Genomic DNA, 19,510 nt, shown 5'->3' on the forward strand with positions numbered 1-19,510 from the left:
GTGGAGTCACTTTGGTGTTTTTCTTTGATTGCATCGAGTCTTTAAACCCCCTGGTGGAGTTGTCTGAACACACACACACGTATTAAACAGCAGTGGGGCTGGATGGCCCAGCATGAATCTACCTTACCAATCTGAGCCGATTACATCATATTAAAAAGGGGGTTGAGACACATGCCAGTGTGTCCCCCTGCGGGTTTCAAATGAGGAAGAGCTTTTGGTTTATTTTGCTTTGGAGAGAGGAAGGGGCACAGTGCAATGAGTGGGCAGTGGGGCGTATTGACCGAGGTTGGCCGAGAGAGAACGGGATCCAGGCAGACGGAGAAAGGAGTGCGAGACCTTTACGGTCCTGAAGGTCTCCTCTGTTGTTTTGTCTGTCTGACTGCCATCATATTTAATTTAGTTTGCTCCACTGCCATCCGGAAAAACAACTGTGCTGCCGCTGTTACCTCTGTCAGGTCTTCTTTTGCTTGTGAGATTCTCTAGTTTCATCATTGTAGTCTGTTCCCCTGTTGTAGAGTTATATTTACGTCTTTTGGGGGGTGATTAGGTATTATCATTGATTTAACATATCTATATAACCATTTTTACATCTTACAATTTTTCATACGCACAAATAACATTATGACTGGTCAAAACTGATTGACTTTAATTTATACATTTCAGTAATTTTTTCTTTTATAATTCTTAAGAATAATGATGACAGATATCTACAAATACATTTCCACATATTGAATAAGATTTGAGACTAGTGAAAGTGTAATTTCCCATTTCAGATATCAACAATTGCATTTTCAATATGTGGTTGATGTAAAATTAGCTTTGATGAAAACAGTTCCCAATGTAATTCATACTTGTGAGATAAATGTTGACTTTTTATCTCATAATTATCATAATGGGTTATTTTTACCTTTATGGATTTTTTTTTATCAAGCTTAGTTTTCGTCTTTTTCATTTTATTTTTTTAATTTAACTGGCTGAAATGAACTTTCATACAAATAATCCTATTGTATTATAAGGATGCAAAATGGTACTAAGATCCAAAGTTCCATTAATTGTATGACGTGATTATGAGAAAACAATAACTAAGGATCTTCCATATTAAAAAGCATTTTAAGTCATAAGAATAACACACGATAAGCAATGTTATGATTTTTAAATGTTTTTGTTTTTTAACTCAAAACATCTGTCAAGCCAAATTGAACCTTGTGGTGGGCCAGGTTGGAAGCGGAAACATCCAGGATCATCATTTATTAACCCATACTTGGCCATATTTTGGTCATTTAACAGTGTGTTTATTGTGGATAACTATCTATTTCCAAATGTTCGAACAGGTTGGCATCGTTTTTTGTTAACCGCTAATTATATAATATGCTGTTTCATGTCTAAAAATATCCCTTTGTGTTTCTGTGTTTGTGTGCCTACATATGCGCCCCCCACAGACCCAGAGTCCCAGAGGAAGAGGACCGTGCAAAATGTTCTGGACCTTCGACAGAATCTGGAGGAAACCATGACCAGCCTGAGAGGGGTGCAGCTCAGCCACAGGTCAGCCACGCACACACACGCATGCATGCACGCACTCACACAAAACATGATATCGTACTGTAGAAACAAAGAGATTAAACAAAACAAACCAGCCAGAAACAGCAGTTGAGTTGAGCCGATCCTTATTGACATTGCTAACAGTGTGTTGGGGTGTGGTGGTTAACTGCCTGTGGGCTTTCAGATCAATAAAGTCAGTATTCCTGATAGACCAGTAGCCATTAGTCTGTCATTTTCTGCCTGCTCTGCTCTCCCTCTGTGTTGGTTAATACAGAACTGAAGCAGGATTAGCTCAAAGCCCAAAGCTGACTTCAAAGCCGACCTCGCTGATGCACACTCACGACTCACATTCATACACACAACAAGACGAGCAATAATGCTATGATTAAGTGGGTGTTTGTGTGTCTTTTCCCTTCCTCCACTTCCTGTCTTTCATTGGCTGATTCTGGTCACATTCGGTACGTCTTCAGGTTTTGTCCTTGAGAGCTTCCCCTCCGTCCGCCTGTCCATGCGTCTCCTGCCATGTATCCTCTCTCAGTCCCTCAGTGGGAGATCCCCACATGAAGAGAAAATCAGCAGATGGTTCCCTGCTGGAATACCTTTCCTTTGCCATTCATACTTTTATCCTACTATAATAACCTTGAATCACTCCCCACTGTCCCTGAAGACTCGCTTTGCGGCCTCCAGCCTGTGTGCGGAAGTTTTCTTGTGTTAACAACGTGTCATATTTCCTGTGAAAAACAAGTGTGTAGAGTGTGAGATTTGCATGAATTAAATGAATGGATTGGCGAGCATATTGCAAATTGTTTTGTCTACACATATTTTTCGCTGATATGTTCTGTATGCATAACAAGCAGAAAGCCTGTGAAAATCCATCTCAACAAGACAGGTAGCAGCATCCTCCCTCTCATCCCCGCTCCACTTCTTTCCTGCCTGTTTCATGTTAGCGGTTAAGCATTTCTTGTGAAAATGTATCCATTAATGGTTTTTGTGGAGATGATTCTGTATCCTGCAGACAAGATTAATTTTAATGTTGCAGGCCAAAGCACGTCCTGTCACACAGTTTGAGAGCCAGTAACTTATAATATGCTAATGCTCATCATTCTCTCCCCGAGACGCTAAGCGGTGATGTGCGGTGCTGCTTTAGCACGGGGAAAGCATGATATTGTGACAGTAGTGATGCAGATATTTGTGGACTCGCATGAATAATATGACAGTGCTATGCAATTGAACGCAGAGCACAGAGGAACATAAAGACATGTTTGCTGACAAGAAAACGCACACATGCACACGTACACATACAGATACACCTGGAAAAAACTAATCCGCAAAGCTCTTGAAGAAATCAGTGTTGGGTTCCACTGTGGGAAGAGGATGCGGCCGGGGCAGAAGAGAAAAGATGATTGGATGGACGAAGCAGATCCTCAGCTCAGAGGAAATGACAGATTGACATTCACCTCCTGTCTTTTTAAAACTGCGCCCAACCTTTTCACCCCTTTAAGGGAGTACATTGCTCTGAATATTTCTTATAGACCTCTAAGAAGTATCCCTTTTTTTCATCTTTAGCTGTGTGGAGGGGACCATGTGCTACGACAGCGATGAAGCTGCTGCCTTCTCAATTTCCAGCCTATCAAACCGTTCCTCTCCATTGTCATGGCGCCAGGGTCAAGCCAGCCCCCGTCTGCAGGCTGGTGAAGCTCCGTCCACAGGTAACACGCAGTCAGACGTTCCGCTCCGGATCAACCATGCCTCCCGTATCCACCTCATCGAAGCACTGGACGACTCGGATCCATCCCTCCTAAAGGGAGATTACCTCAGCAGAAGCAACATCGGCGGGAAGAGCCAGAACGAGGATGATGACGAAGATGATGATGATATCGATGATCTGGGGAATGGGTAAGTTGTGTTCTTTTACCCCAGCTTTAATGAAATTAGCAGCATGAAGGGTATTTTATGACCCCATGACGCTACAGGATCCAGGACACTGCCTCATTAATGATCTTAACATTGCTTGTGATATGAATCCTGCCACCTGCCAACTGTTACAACCCCACAGCTGCAGTCTGGCCTGTGGTTAGTATTTTACCAGCACAACTAAGCCTTGATCAGCCCCTCTGAAATGCATCACAAGCCCCATCATAGTGTCTGCCCTGACACTAGCAGCTGTAGCCCCCCTGGTGCAGCTGGCTCTGCCATAGTCAGAAAACAGCCCTCTGGTAGAGTACGGGAATGATGTCACAATCATTGAGCCCTCTCACAGAGATCATCCTGTCAAATTCAGCCCCAAGCCTGCCAGCTTTTGCCAGCAGGCTTCCGTGTGGATGACCCCTCGCAGCGTTGGCTCACCAGAGCCCCACTGGCAGAGCTTGAATGCACACGTCTTTGGAAAACTGGTAACTCATTCTGCCGAGCCAACGTGAGGTCGGTCAGAGCTGTCAAGGTCAGAATCAGGTTTGTTTGAAAGTAGCCATGGATTCCTTGGATCAAAACATTTTATGTTGAGATCACAATGTGAACGATGACAGCTTGGTTTATCAGCATGTTTGCTGTGTTGTGTAGTGGTTGTTACGCAGGTGGCGTCTTTGAAACTTTGTTGTCTTATAATTGGAACATTTTGTGTGGTGTTGTTTCACACCTCACACATGCACACCTGTCTGTTCAGCTGGGTGTCTACATGACGCTGAGTAGTTTACAGGAAACGGCTCTTTAACCCTCATTCTTTATCTGCTATAAAATAGACCAGCGAGGAATAATCACAGTCATGTTCCTGTGAAGGTGTTTGTGTGTCTGTCTGACCCAAAAAGATTGCGTGTTGCGCTTACGTGAACATTGTTTTCGCTTGACAACTGAATCAGAGGGACCAATCAACAAGAGAGATGTTATTGTTCAAATTGTTATTTAGCTCCCAGACACTGCGCCGGTCTGTCTCAGAAGGACAGCACATCACCCTGTGACTTCACGACCTATCGAGAGGAATACAAGTGCAAGAAATGTTATCTTTTGAAGAATGCCCATAGTTGTGTTCCCTGGACTTCCTTGGTTAGTTTTGGCGAACTTGCAGCTCTTGACCCAAAATGAGGAGGTATGACACAATAATGTTAACCCAGTTGCACACACAGCATCATGTTTCACCGACCAACACTGAGCATAGGGAAGAAAAACACATTATCTCAGTGTAAACCAGGATTCTGGCAGCATGTGTACGTGTGTGCGTGTGAAGCTGCAGAGCTTGTCCAACCAAACTAAAAAAAAATTCCTCTGCTGGCCACAGCTTGACATCTCCATGGTAACCACAAAAATGCACCCCATGGTCACCAGGAAATCAGTTGCAACAAGGTTCAGGTCCCTGTAGCGTTATTGTGTATGTGGTCATGGCCTCCAATTAGTGGTTGTACAGGTTTATGTTGTGCTTTGTGGGAGGAGAGAAAACAAAAGGCAACATTTGTTTGCAGACCGAAGTAAAAGGATTGAGAAAGAGAGTTGAAACAATTTAAAGTACAGTATTTCTTTCTCTTTCTTTCTTTTTGGGTAGTGATGTCTTTATAGTATATAATAAAGATGCACCAAATGAGGCTTCAAGCTAGGTGGAATATTGTGGAAATGCGTACAATATAATCTAATCCAAAACCCTTGAACAAATCCTACGTTCTTGGCTCTTGGCTGCAGCAGTGTGTTGAGTATTTATCCTGTAGACAAATTATTCAGTAACTCTATATTAGGATTATATGCTTTTATTTGTGAACTAGTTGATTATAACATGCATATAAGTAGCATACTGACCCTTTGAGTCATTCTAAAGCACTTATAAACCCTTATTCTGCATATATCTCCAACCACTAGGCCCCCATTAATGTTCTAATTTCTGTTTGTGTAAAGTAAGTACAAGGGTGTTAATTTCTGGTGAAATGTGGAGGGGAGAGTGTGAATTTACAGTAATTTGCAGGCTGAGGAGACATTGGAAAATAGTTAATTCAGTTTTATTTATTGGTACAAGCTATTTTTCCAGAACATTTTTAACAAATTAAGCTTTTAATAGGCGTACGCTGTGTAAATGACTCCGATGAGTAAGTAAGTATATTAATTACATTCTAAAATGTTTTGCTCAGTATAAGCCTTAAGGTGGTAGTGCCACAAGAAAAGTCATTCTCCTGTGATAACATTATATAACAGTATATATATAGTATATTCTTAGATAACAGAAACACAAAAGCGTTAGTTAGCTGCAAGTGTTAGAAAGTTTCACTTTCATAGTGTCAAAATGACTTAAAATCAAATCTTGAGGTTGTAATAATTATTAATTCCCCAGCAGCACTTAAAAAGTCCACACAGGTTCTACTAGTGAACTGGTCTCGAGATAGACCTCTTTACCACCTTATGAGGCCCATTGTGAGTAGTAAGAATGCGATTCATGTACAGCAGCGTACCTATTTATTATCAATGGGTAAGATCTGGAGCTTATTGAAAGAAAAGGCCTAGTAGTTGTAGAATATAGCCATGTGGAATAAGGCATTAACTTTAGTGCTTTGTAATGACAAATAAGCTATTCTACTAACATGCGTTCTACTAAGCAACTAGTCAGTGGTTTATATGTGAACACTGACATGAAGTGTTACCAATTGTTTATCTATAAAAAGTTAATGTGCCCCTCACATATTCACATATTTGCCTCTATTGAATGATTTATATGGTCACATTTAAAGTCTGCAGGTTGTGCTGTGGTTCCTGTCTTTACCACTAGAGGGCAGACTAGTGCTGCTGTTCCCACTTTTCCACCCTCCACCCTATCTTCTTGAAGTCGCCCGTGCTGTATTACTCTCCCTCATCTCATAATTTATTACACTTCCTCATCAATTATACATAGAGGCACTGCTCCTGTCATACAGAGGTCACAGTACACTACCATAACTCATCCAGCATATATAATACATAGGACTTCCCCACATGAATTATGCATCACAAACACACACACATGTTCTTTGTTTGGGTGCTGTACTCTTTTTTCTGTTAAATTGTGAGGAAATGTTACAGTTTGGCCATAAACATATATGTGTGAGCAGGCTTTGACTCATTGCGAGACTAACAGTGACTCACTTGAGTGAAACAGTATAGGCATGAGTCACATTCTCACACAAAGGTAAGTTTACCATGACTGTACCGTGACCTGCCTAACACACAGACCCTATACACTCACGCACACACACTGACTCAGGACCCCTTTATGTCAGTTATCCGTTTCCTGTCCTTCTCTAACCGGGGCCTCTTCTCGTCTGATGAAGACCACTTACATCTGGAACCAGACTTCTCCCAGTATCCCCCCACACTCTCACTCGATCGCGTCACTCTCGCCGGGAAACAGCAGGGAAGGGGGGCGATGAGGAGGTCATTCCTCTGAGAGTGTGTGAACGTAAGCAGTGATTAGGTGTGGTCCAATGGAGGTTTGTGGATTTGCACTTTGGAAACTGTGACAGTTTTGGAGTTCCGACTAAATATACATAAAAACAGTATTATTTATAATGTTTAATATGACGTCAACTATTATCAAATCTGCAGAGCTAGGGATATTTCAACTTTTACTTTATTGTTTTGATTTTAGGCAGCCATTTTCTGCCACAAGCTCAGCTAATGTTTCCTGCCAAGCAACAAACAAACTTAGAAGAAAGCAGGTGAAGAAAACTGAACATCTAGCAATCAAAAACATCACAAGTCTTTCTCAGGGGTTCGGGAAAACAAAACATACAGACAAGGCCTGACACATAGGACTCCTGTGGGATGATAATGTTGCTTCCATGTAAATCCGCTGCAACATCAGCCATTGATTTTTGTGGTACTTATTTAGGACCTAGAGTTTGGCATTGTGGTCATCACCATCTTTGCTTTTGGAGCCAGAAGTGACCAGATTCGGACGAGAGGGCAGAACGTTGGAGGTTATCCTCATTGGATCTGATTCAGACCCAGAGAACACACCATGGTAGCTACTTGTCAATTGCGTTGTATCAATTGACAGGACAGTATGATATATACTAATATAATCTGGATTCATATTTTCTTATGAAGGACAAGTGAGCAGTCCACTCTCCTTAGAAGAGTTAGCTCTACAAAGCACAACACGGTAAATGCTTAGCTCTGTCATTAGCTTGTTTCTCTTGAGATCAACCTTTCTCAGTCTTTGTAGCTGTTGAGTGTGTGTAATTATGGAGGAAATTGGAACATGGGCGAAGACGTGCTCAAAAAGGCAGAGCAGTAACTGTGTGTGATTTTACAGCAAACCTGCACAAAGCACAAGCAAGTCTACATTGAAGGCTTGATAGTCTGTATTGATTCCCATTGTTGTTGTTCAAGTGGTGATAATGGGCTCACCCTGCACATACACACGTGCTGATGATTGGATGAGTGTGCGGCTTGTTTTCCGCCCCGTTGGGCGCAGACGCTTTTATTACTGGATGAAGGAGCTCCCATCCTCAGTGACCTCTCATTGGTAAACGCACCGTCTCCATGGTTACGCTGCGAGACGCGCTGCTTCGCTGCACTAAATGTCTGAATTATGAAAACATTTGTTTGGAGCAGGACACACACACAAACACACACACATACACATAGATAAAGAGAGAGAGAAACAAAGCTCCCTGAAGCTCCCTGAAGCTTTTCAGAGTCGGCTGCTTTCAGTGTTTTGATTTTGTGCTGTCTGCTTTCTAGAAAAGCAGAAGTGAGCTGGATGGTGTTAGTGTCACTCAACAACACAGTGCAGGGAACTGAAACAGAAAGAGGAACGTTTTAATAGAGAAGTAATCTGTTTTGAACACAAGAGACGCCTGAAATAAGCTCTGATGCCAACAGTTGTTACTTCCGCTTTGTGCCTGCCACTAAGGCTACATCCACACTGATGCGTTTTTCATTTTAAAATGCATCACTTTTGCTACATTTAAGCTTAGCATCGACACCACTCCAGTGTTTTCAAACCCCTCAAGCTGAGACATTTGAAAAACGCTGCTGAATCTGTTTTAGTTAGAAAACTCTGGGATTGTGATTTAATGTGGATGAGACTTTTGAAGCCACTTTTGAACACCCACGTTTGCTCCGTGATTGGGTCTTATCATGTGACCCCTTTCCGCAAGAAAATAGATAACATCAACCTTCACTACCATATCTCAGTTCAACATGGATAGCAATTTAAAGGCTTTGCAAACGTTGTTGTCAGTGTTATTTTAAATTCTAAACTTCTATTTTATAATTCTACTTTTGCGTAAGCAATAAGTAAGCAAGCGATCGCAGACTAGAGAACAATCTGCTTCCTGTCTACATCATGCACATGCACTTTGTAAGTGAAGGGTCATGTAATATGCGTTTTCTGGTGGATTATATTGGGCGCTATTGAAATGTTTGGTGTTAGTCAAACACTGGAGGTCGTTATCTGACCCTCAACTGAGTGCTATCCGTGGTAGAGCACTTCTGATTAGGTGCAACTTCTGGACCGTTACATGGCCTTTTAACCTTATCTCCAGTGAGGCGGTAGTAACAGATGACCCCACTGTTATCTGTGTGTGTGTGAGGTTAAGTATAGGGAGCAGTGTTATTTCTCTTAAGGTCAGGCTCAATCCTGCTGTACTCTGACCCCATCTACTGGCCAATTACTAGAACTTCACATACACACACACACACACACACACACACACACACACACACACACACACACACACACACAGACAACCTAACACAGCCTGACACGTCTGATTAATGAATTCCTCTTCCCACATCTGGATCTGATTTAGGTTACAGGTGATGGATCCGCTTGCTCACTCTCTCTGTCTCGTAAACACACACACTCACACACGTACACACACTCCCGATGTGATTCTCAGTGGACACACCCAGGGCTTCCCTCTTGCTACGAGCCAGATCTTTACACTATGACTCATGTTGCAGACCAGTTAAGGTCCCCTCCCATAAAAAACCTGGTGCAGCACTCATGCATGCTACCATACACGTTAGTCACAACATGAGCTGAGATTAAAATGGGCTCTTGTGAAATATGTTGGGGAAAAAAAGGAGAATACTGTCATCTCTGCTTTTTTTAGTCTGAGATACGGGTAAGAAAGAACCACGTATAGTTCATGTAATCGGACACACAGCTGCTTAAAGGCTTTTGTGTGTGTTAATTGCTGAGTGCCATCAAAGTAATGTGACTGTGGACTGATTTCAGGATTTTGGACATAACAAATGTATATGAAATAGAGAAACTTTAGATTATATTGATTTATTTTCCAGCTGCAGCAAGATTTGGGAATATCTGGCTCAATATCTGATCACAATTGCTTTAATTGGTTTTGTGTAACTTATCTCTCAAAGTCACTTTTGACTCCATAGTGATGTTAAACTCTGTTCCCTCTGACGTTGTTGTTAAGGGTTATAGATTCTAACATTAATAGACTGTACAAGTAATTTTGTGCAAACCGGACTGGACTGTTTCACATTTTCCAGTCAGTCTTTCCAAGCGGCCATTGGTTCCATACCATGTCCATATGTTATGAAAATCAATTGGCATATCCTTGAAAGCTGTACAATGCATCACAGTAAATGACTGCATTCATTATTGTCAAAGTTATGTCATTGTGGTGGTGTAATGTAATTTGGTCTTTTCAATTCAATCTGGGCTTAAAGATAAAAGATAAATTCCCCCAAAATTGAAAACTCATGCATTATCTACTCATTAAGATGCTGATGTAAAGTCAAAGGAAGTTTCTCAGTCCACAAAACATTCATGGAGCTTCACAGCAAAGCAGCGTAAATGGGGAGTTTACTTGGAAAAAATTTAAGGAAAAATAACTGAATGAAAACATAAAATGACTCCAGACACCTTGTCGGGCATAATCCAAGTCTCCAGAAGTCCTGAGATCCCAAATTGATTTTAAATGAATTTATTTGCACCCTTTTTTCAGCACAAATATTTATTGTGGCTGCTAAGCTAAAAGTGGTTACACTTAAAAGTTAGTTTACACTTAAAGTGAGTGAGCTCAGCCACTAACTAACTAAAATGAACTAAAATGAGCTAAAACTACTGGTAAGGTCCTTTAAGGTGAAAGTGTTCATCCATTATTCAACAAATAAGGCTCTATTTCTCTTCTGAATTGTGCCAGAAAAAGTGTAAATTCTACATCAAGTTTTCTCCCCTTGTCAACCTGTCTTTCTGTCTGTATGACATTGCGTGTCACAGACAATTCCCATGAAAGCTTGATGAGAGGCAGAGTGAGGTGGGGTGCAGGAGGGTGATGGGGCATGTGTTGTTCTTGTCATTCGCTACCTGCTCTTCTCCGAGCCATTCCGGCTCTGCGCGCCGCTTGTTGGGCTCTCTCTGCTCAGTGCGGCGTGTAATCAATTACTTTTCCTGTCATTATGGGGGGAACTTGACTGAATAGAGGAGTGCGCTCTTTCTTTGTTCCAGCACGTGTGGGCAAAACACTGGAGAGAACACCCATGGAGAACGCATATACACACAATCTCACACACACACACACACACACACACACACACACACACACACACACACACACACACACAGCCACTCACTCACCATGATCACATGAGCATATATGAAGATTATTTTTTCATTCTGTATTGTAGTCTGCATGCAATTTAAGAGGCTTTTCATTGTCAATTGGAGTTAACAAAGCATGGAGGTTGTACTCAAACTAATTATATTTAGTTCCTATCTAGCAGCTGAACTTGTGTTTAGATATAAAGTGTGTCTGTCTGGCTATTTTTCTCAGGGATGATGTAACTGGCCCCAGCTGTAACAGCAGGAGGCTGCTGACAAACAATAATGACATTAATCTGTGTGTCTGCTAAAGTGGCACAAATACACACCCACCCACACATGCTGCTCATATACATGTATAGAGGCATACGCACACAGATACACGAACACATTAAAAGATTTAACAGAGGGTAACATATGGGGCTACAGGGGGATTTGCAGTCCTAGAAACCCCCTGACACCTCCTGTTTCATGTGAGAACAAGGTCTTCATGGACCTTCTTTTCTTCTCTTGTGTTTGCTGAGCCACTTGGTTTCATTACTTAATTCTTCATCACACTACATAGTTTAGTCCAAACAAACAACAAACAGTGAATGAGACTTTCTCGTAATTGCTGGCTCATCGGTGGCGTCTTTCACTGTTGCTTGAGAAAATATTTACTGTACTTTTTTTCTTTTCGTCAAGACTCTTGTCTCGTCACACACACACACACACACACACACACACACACACACACACACACACACACACACTAGTGTAGTTTAGTCAGTTGTTACAGGAATCCTTGACTTACATCAAGATTATGTTTGGTTTGACTACGAGTCATTTCATTATTGTGAAACATGCTGATATTGAGCAACAAACACATGTTCTGGATTGGAGCTTGGGAACTGCACTTGTATCCCTTTGGACAGATTTTCCCACATCCTGCTCTGGAATGAAAGAAGAAGTTTGGTAAGGTCATGAAAGTTGATCTTTCCTCTGCATCCCTGCTGGCTTTTCCTTGGAACTCTCTATAGCATGTATCTCCTGTTCCCAATATGACTACACTCTCTCTTGTGTAGGCCCTGCCATTCAGTTTCATCCAATCAAATGGCAAAACTACTGTCATGACTACTGTTGCAAAGATGCCCCCCTATACTGAGGCCTGATAAATCTCTATGGAGACGCTACGGTATAATCCCATCTTATCCCTGGCTTCCTCTTATGGCAGGGTTGGAAAAGAATAAGAGAACTGAGGGACTTGGTCAGCAGACTGCAAGGACAAGGGGGCGTGGATGGGGGGGAGCTATGGTCGTCATGGTGTGTGTGTGTGTGTGTGTGTGTGTGTGTGTGTGCGCGCGCGTGTGTGTCTGTGGAGGACCCCCACATAGTTCAGAGGGATGAGTTACCATGTCAACCATATGAGTGTGCAAAGGAAATAAACGGTGTGTGCATGTGTTGTGTGTGTGTGTCTGCGTGTTGGTGGACTCAGCTTCTCAACTTACAGAGGTTAAAATGTCATGACTTCTTCAAGATGACCAGTTTCCTTCAAGGAAAGAGGCCGATCCCACTCTTCCTGGAGATGTTTACAGAATTCACTTTATTTTATTTTCTTATGATATAATCACACCTGACCTGTAGAGGAGATAAAAGGGAGGAAATGACCTGAAAGCAACAACTGATGATGAACATGATGCTAAACCAACAAGCTTTGATAGAAACCATATAGACTGACATCATTCGGTCAACAAACCTTTGCTTTTAAGACTTTGGAGGAAGGCCTCATATTGAATTTGGGACTACACTTTGAAGACTCAAACAAAGACATGTGGATAAACAATAAAACCTTTTTGCACAATAAAGGAAAATATGATATATTAGGGGTCAGTTGAATGACCAAATCTACTTATTATGCCATATTAAATCCTGCTATTTTTAAGCTCCTTAGGCAAATCCTAGAAAGATGCAACAGCAAAGCAAAAGTAACACTGCTCTGGTCCAGACTGTAGTATCTCATCAACTACTGAATGGATTTTGAGGAGGTTTGTACAGACATTCATGGTGCCAAGGGAATGTTATGGCCATGTTATGCCTTAGTGTGGAAACTGACATGTATGTAAGACGTCACACTAGACAAAGTGCTGACACTATAAAGTGTGCAGGTCTCTCCTTGGCGTGGAGCGTAAGGAGCTCCCAGATATTGCTGTCTCCCCAATTTGATATTTTTGGTTGCTGTTCATCTTTGTCCTTGAGTTAGCTGCTAACTGTTGCTAATAGCTGTCATCACAACATCACACCCCATCGGCTCTTGAAGGCGGTTCTTTGAAGTTAGAATTGGAAAAAACATCACTGGATTGGCTGTTCAGCTAAGTAAAGCGATGCACAGATGCTCAGAAAACCCTGTCACGGTTTGTACATCTGCATCCCTGAGTCTTCTGGTTTCCCTGTTTAAATGACCACTACAGACGATCACCTCCTAGTGGAATGGAGAGGTATTTCCTCTCACACAGACTTAGAATGTTTGGACGAGTTGGCGGTTGGGTGCAGTCCTGTTAAGGTCCAGCTTTTTGACTGATACTACAGAGTACAGACGACGTGATGCGTTGCAACAGCTGAGTTTCGTCGCTGCTCGTTCTCTGATGTTGTTTGAGTGTTTCTGGTCTATAACACTGGCTTCGATTCAGCGCTGTTACCGCTGCTGCTGGCTCTGAGGCTGAACAAAGACAAGCCCACATTCCATTAATGTACCTTTTAAACAAAATGGTGGGGCGGAATAACCAGGCAGCATTCCTCTGCATTTTGTAATTTGGGAAAACAAACCTTTAGAAAGTGTAGTTCAATTTTGTCTCCTGTATTGTAAAAAACATTGTCTGCAGTGTGAAGAATACTGTTCTTGTTAATAAAGAAGAGTTTGAGGAAATGATCAGGTTCAATCCTGCAGGTTGGTTCCCACAGAAAAAAACAGGCCCGCCCAGGCGCACTCACTCACTCATGCACGCACACACACACACACAGACACACAGAAACCTGCACGGACACACACTCCCACTAACCTTGCTCTCAGTCATTCATATCCTCCTTCCACTACTATACAGATTTAAGAGTAGATGCTTAGTTCCTCTATGGGGGGTAAATGAAACTGCACGGTTAAGAACAAGCTTATGGAGAACTTTGGATGGAAGCTGCCTCAATTCTACGCTACAGACACGCTCACAGACACACACACAAACACACACACGCACACACACACACACAATATGCTCACTAGAGCTGTGCCTTGGAGGGTTAACAGTGGGGTGTGACGGGGGTTTGTAATGCGCATAAGAATTAACCTTTCTTCCCTACTAGTGACTCCCACGGTGTTATTCTCTGGAGTTGTTTCGACATTAGTCACACACTTTTCTTTCGGCCCTCCCGCCATCATTCTCCCTTCCTGTTCTCCTCATTACACCATCTCTTAATCTCATACTTTCCTGCATGCACTGTGCTTCCAATAGCGAACATATCCTCATTATTTTCCCAGGAGACCTAAGCTTAACTGGCTGCAGAAACCTGTTGAGCTGCATTTTTTAGCTCTTGTGTACGTTGGTCGTTTTTGTCGTTTTTCTTGTTCCTTTATGTCACTTGAACGTGCAAACCCTCCTTGAAGTCACGTTTCTTGAGCGCTTCCACTTCATATTGTCTTCAGCAGACTGGACCTTGAGATAGTGTCCTGTCCAAGCAGGAGCCTAATTAGATGCTTTTGGTAGTCCAGACATGGAGGGTCCCTCAATTAACCACAAGACTACCTCTTCAAACTGTGACATTCACTTTGATGTTCAGCCCTGAGTTTGTCACTGTGAGGTCATGTTTTCAGCATGTGGATTTTAAGACCTTGGTCTGTTGTTAGTGAGTTACTAGACTGAGCATGTAGGCTGATATACAAACTATGGTTTGACTCTTCCTTGGAGGGGTTGGCTGTTTGCCAGAAAATCTTAACAAAGGAATGTGAGTGTGGGTGTGTGTTAGTGTGTGTTCACAGCTTGTTTTTTACATATTCACGTATATGAGTTTACATTTCACTATGAGATAAAGGTTCATAACCATAATCATTCTTTTTTAAATTTAGTTCAGTTCAAGTTTTACACATTTTTGCCAAAACATGTTTCAGATGTTTTTCTTTTTTGAACATCAGTGTTTCCTACTAAAGAGCACCTTTATCACATTTGACTGAACTTCCTCAATACTCGAGACAATTTCCTCTTTCTGAAGATACTTAAGTATCAGCAGTAACTTCCTGGCAATAAATGTTCAAAAATAAACCATACATATTTTGTGTATGTATGTATATACAGCATATTATCGGTCAACTGATTATCAGATCCGATATTTCAGCTATTTTCTGATGATTAGAATTTGTTTTTATTCAATCTGATTGTTGATAAAATAAATCACTTTTACTTTAGCTCTGATCCAGCATGCAACCTGCAAATGAACTAGTAAATAAAGTTATGTAGTTACATTCCATCACTGGGGAATGCTGTGTGAGCGTGGTTAGGAAGCAGGTGGCAAGTGTTGTCGTGTTGAAGTATTTCTTTGTGTGTGATGATAACGAGGAGTATTTCAGTCTGATACGTGTGTGAGGGCGGTGAGTTCAATGTTTGTATATATACAGTTTGTGGCAAATTGAGTGTTGCATGTGCCTCCGTGTGTCTGTGTGTGTTCCTTGTCTGATAAGGGGAATGAGCTTTCCCAGGTCGCTTGTCTCTTTCATCAGCAGAGGAGTGACGGGTTCCCAGGGTCGTATGGATGACCCTGCCTGTATACTGTCATTACAGAGTTACATCACCACCAAATTATACTGGTCGACTGCACCAAGCCACTCACACAAACACTTTGGTTCAAAACAGGCACTGTGGTCTTAGATACTGAGTGAAAAGGAGGGTAGAAGTGAAAAAAAGAGACAGTCAGAGGGCATGTCTGGACATGAGTCAGCGGTCAAAGTAAAAGCTGGCCAGACAGGCTCAGAGCGCTGTCCAACTGCCCTTTCCAGAAACTCTGATGAGCGTTGACATAAATAAAAGCAAAGGCTTACACTGACTTAAGGAGGATTGTGAGTGTGTGCGTGTGGATGTGGGAGTGTTTGTGTGTGCACATGGAAACTGTTTTCTTTTACTCTTTATTAGTAACGCTAGGCAACAAATGATGGCAGCGGCTCCACACACCTGCAGTTCAGCATGCCAATGTGCCAATCAGACCCCCAACTCTCTCTCTCACACACACACACACACACACAGTACCCACCTCGCCCTGCTTGGTACGGGTGAGCAGCACCCTGAATAATCCTGTCTTTGTTCCTTCTGCACTTAAAAAGGGTGTGTTAATGATCTCTCTCTCTCTCTCTCTCTCTCTCTCTCTCTCTCTCTCTCTCTCTCTCTCTCTCTCTCTCTCTCTCTCTCTGGGTGCATCTCTCTGTTTCTATCCCTTGTCTTTCTCTCTCTTTACCACTCTCTCCCTTTTAGTCTTGACTGAAAAGTTAATTATCTCCATCTCTCCCCCCTCCTCTGTCTCTCTTTTTCTCACCCTGCATTCATTTATTGAACAGACCCAGCAGACAGGCAGATCTATTCACTGGGGTCCACTCAGTGCCTTAAGTGTTTAAACACCACTGGATGTTGTGAGGGGGGCTGAGCTCGGGAGGGGGGCGCGGGAGTGGATACATGATAGCCACTCTATCCCTCTGAAAGTCTCCAATAGCCAATACACACTCCGTTACAATAGAAACACTAGAGTCATTTACCCTGCCTGCTTCATTACATCCTGATTGAGGCTTATTTATGCCCTCGTTGGTTTGGCTACTAGCCAGCGTTTCTTCCAGACAGTGGGCGACTGTTGAGAGATTTTTATGTGTAATAAATCAAACTACGTTTTTTGTATTATTTCACAGAGATATCTATGAGTTGTTATGGTCTTCACACAATAAAGCCCATATTTAAAGCTGAGTTGTCATATTTACCGGACAGAAAGTAAAATTACTCAGGTACTATACTGAAGTTTAAAGCTACTTTACTCCTTTAAATGACACGTTATATTTATGTGTCTCTATACTTAAGAGGAAAATAATGTACTTTTTACAGCTGATATCACTGCTTACATTGCAGATTAAGATTTTACATTGAAAACATTTGACCAGACTATAACATGTGATGCATTCTTACATCTTAAACTACAGTAGAATGGCACTAAGTGGAGCGCATACCTCTGCCAAGGCCCAACAGTCCCCTTTACTGCTATCAAACTTAGTCTAAAGATGGACACAGTTGACGGGGGTAATAAGCTCAAACGTCCACTTGCTACAGATTTAATATGAAATCACGTGGCCCGTTATTACAGATTTACTATTTTTACAGTAATCCATCAAGTCTACTGTTGTTATAAATGGATACTGGGCCAGATACTCCATGGTTTTATGGATTGAAGAGCTAAAAAAGCAAAGCGAGATATGCTGAAGCAGGACATATCCCAGCCAAAAAAGCATTTTTTTCACAACCTGGCAACCCCAAATTTTATTTATTTTTTTATTTTTTTACAAATGGTTCATTACAGATATGAAGCATGAATAAATGATTAAACATGAGTAAAGCCATTAGGTCCCACTTATGAACACTATGTCTTGATTGGAAACCGTCTCCAGATTGCACATCAGCGCATCAGTCATGAATCACGAGTGCATAAACTTTTCCTGCTGATGTTTGCTCTGTGAAATAATAATAAATTTGACCTCATGTTATTGATACTTGTACTTCCTCCTCCTCTGTCAACCGCGATGAAACGTGAATGCCAGCCTTCACTTGAGATAAGGGGGCTGGGTGATGGGACTCGGACAGGGCGGGCTGTCTCGTGTGTTGATTGGAGATTTAAGAGTGTGAAAACGTCTTTGACATGTCGCTCTGGAGAATGTGATGACTGCGGGTTTTATCATGCGGCTGAATGCGCGTTAAAGCCTCTATGCGCTTTTTGGAAAAGGCACAGCTGGTCGCGATCAGTGCAACGGGGGCCGGAGGAGGAGGAATTCGGGGTGTTGCCTTTTTCTATTCTCCCTCCCTCCCTTTCCATGCTCATCGCCTCCCTCCCTCTGTGTGTGTGTGAGAGAGAGAGAGAGTGGAGGCACACTGCGGGAGTGGGTCAGTCAGTCAGTTAACGCTGCTGACTCGTACAGGCGGTTCAGCCCCCGGTTATCAGCGGCGGACAGGAAAAGCATCGGGTGGATCTCTCTGTCTTTCTCTCATCGTACTAGCGGGACATGCCCAACAGGAACAAAGCGGCGTGAGAGCTGGCCGGTTGAAGAATGAGCGGACGCGTGCTGAACGGGAAAATGCTGCAGCTCCCGGCGCCGCAGCGCGCGGGGAGGACAATGCACTTTCTGTCAAGGTAACGGATGAGACCGGGAGCGTGCATGTGACCGAGGACACCGGATGAGAGAAGCTAATTGACACACTGGTGACATTGCTTTATTAGATTGTGTAAAATATGCGCGGGACTAACGCCAGCCTGTGTTTTTAGCGGTCAGTTGGGTTGTAGAAGCGGTGCGTAAAGAGCGCCAGCAGCACGTCTCATTGATAAAACTCCAACAGCTGCATGGTGGCACGTTTCATAGTGCGACTGACATGCGCTCAGATTATTATAGGATACCGTATCTCAGCCTAGTAGACAGACTGGGGGCGTATAGATGCAGCCACAGTCTGCATCTATAGGTGCAGACCTCAATGCGGAAAACCATACGTTGAATCAGCAGCACTGTCTTTTTTTTTTAGGGATCAGCGTATTAAAAGGCAGCGCAGGGTTCCCGCATTGGCATCAAATGGATTTATACACCAGAGAGCAGACGCGTTACTGCAAATCATCTAATCACAATCAAGTGCTAATGGATGTGAATGCGCATAATGCATGCGCGCCTTAAGTGTGTCCATTGTTTTGAGCTGCGCGCTGTGACAACTGGTGTGTGTGTGGTGGTCACTCGGCAGAGGCAGAAGTGGAAGGAGGATATGAATGACTGAGAGCAAGGTTAGTGGTAGTGTGTGTCCATGCAGGTTTGTGTGTGTGTGTGTGTGTGTGTGCGCGCGCGCGTGCGTGGGTGTGTGTGAGTGGGTGTGTTCGCATCGATCCGCTGCGGACCGAACCGCATTCTACTCAACTGGCTGCTGACCTACATTTTGAACGACGCCTTCAGCCGGTATATCTGCTGTGATTGGGCGAAGGACAGCAGGCCTCCCCCTTATCATCTTTATATACCCACGCTATGTGAGAGTTACCTAATTGTATGTCTAAATGTGTGGGCTAATGTAGGGCAGCTGATATGAGGAGGATGGTGATGTTGGATGGGAACATGTAGCTGCAGCAGAAGACTGAGATGTATTGAAAGTTATTTGTCGGACCTATCATGGAGTTGTGGTGCTTTTAGAGGCATTAAGACAACATTGA

At 42.7% G+C, this 19,510-nt stretch overlaps 1 protein-coding gene across 12 annotated transcripts in view; it reads left to right on the forward strand.

Annotated features, from left to right (window-relative positions):
* Positions 1 to 19,510, forward strand: part of LOC115584565 (neuron navigator 1-like) — a 93,627-nt gene that overhangs the window by 34,782 nt on the left and 39,335 nt on the right. For 11 of the 12 annotated variants that reach the window (XM_030422063.1, XM_030422064.1, XM_030422065.1 and 8 more), the window contains 2 exons: positions 1,440 to 1,542; positions 3,106 to 3,435. In XM_030422063.1, coding sequence (XP_030277923.1) covers positions 1,440 to 1,542; positions 3,106 to 3,435 — 433 coding nt within the window. The remainder of the gene's footprint in view (positions 1 to 1,439; positions 1,543 to 3,105; positions 3,436 to 19,510) is intronic. The other variant, XM_030422073.1, reaches the window with a different exon arrangement.

The sequence above is a fragment of the Sparus aurata genome, chromosome 7 (assembly GCF_900880675.1).
Source record: "Sparus aurata chromosome 7, fSpaAur1.1, whole genome shotgun sequence".
Lineage (NCBI taxonomy): Eukaryota > Metazoa > Chordata > Actinopteri > Spariformes > Sparidae > Sparus > Sparus aurata.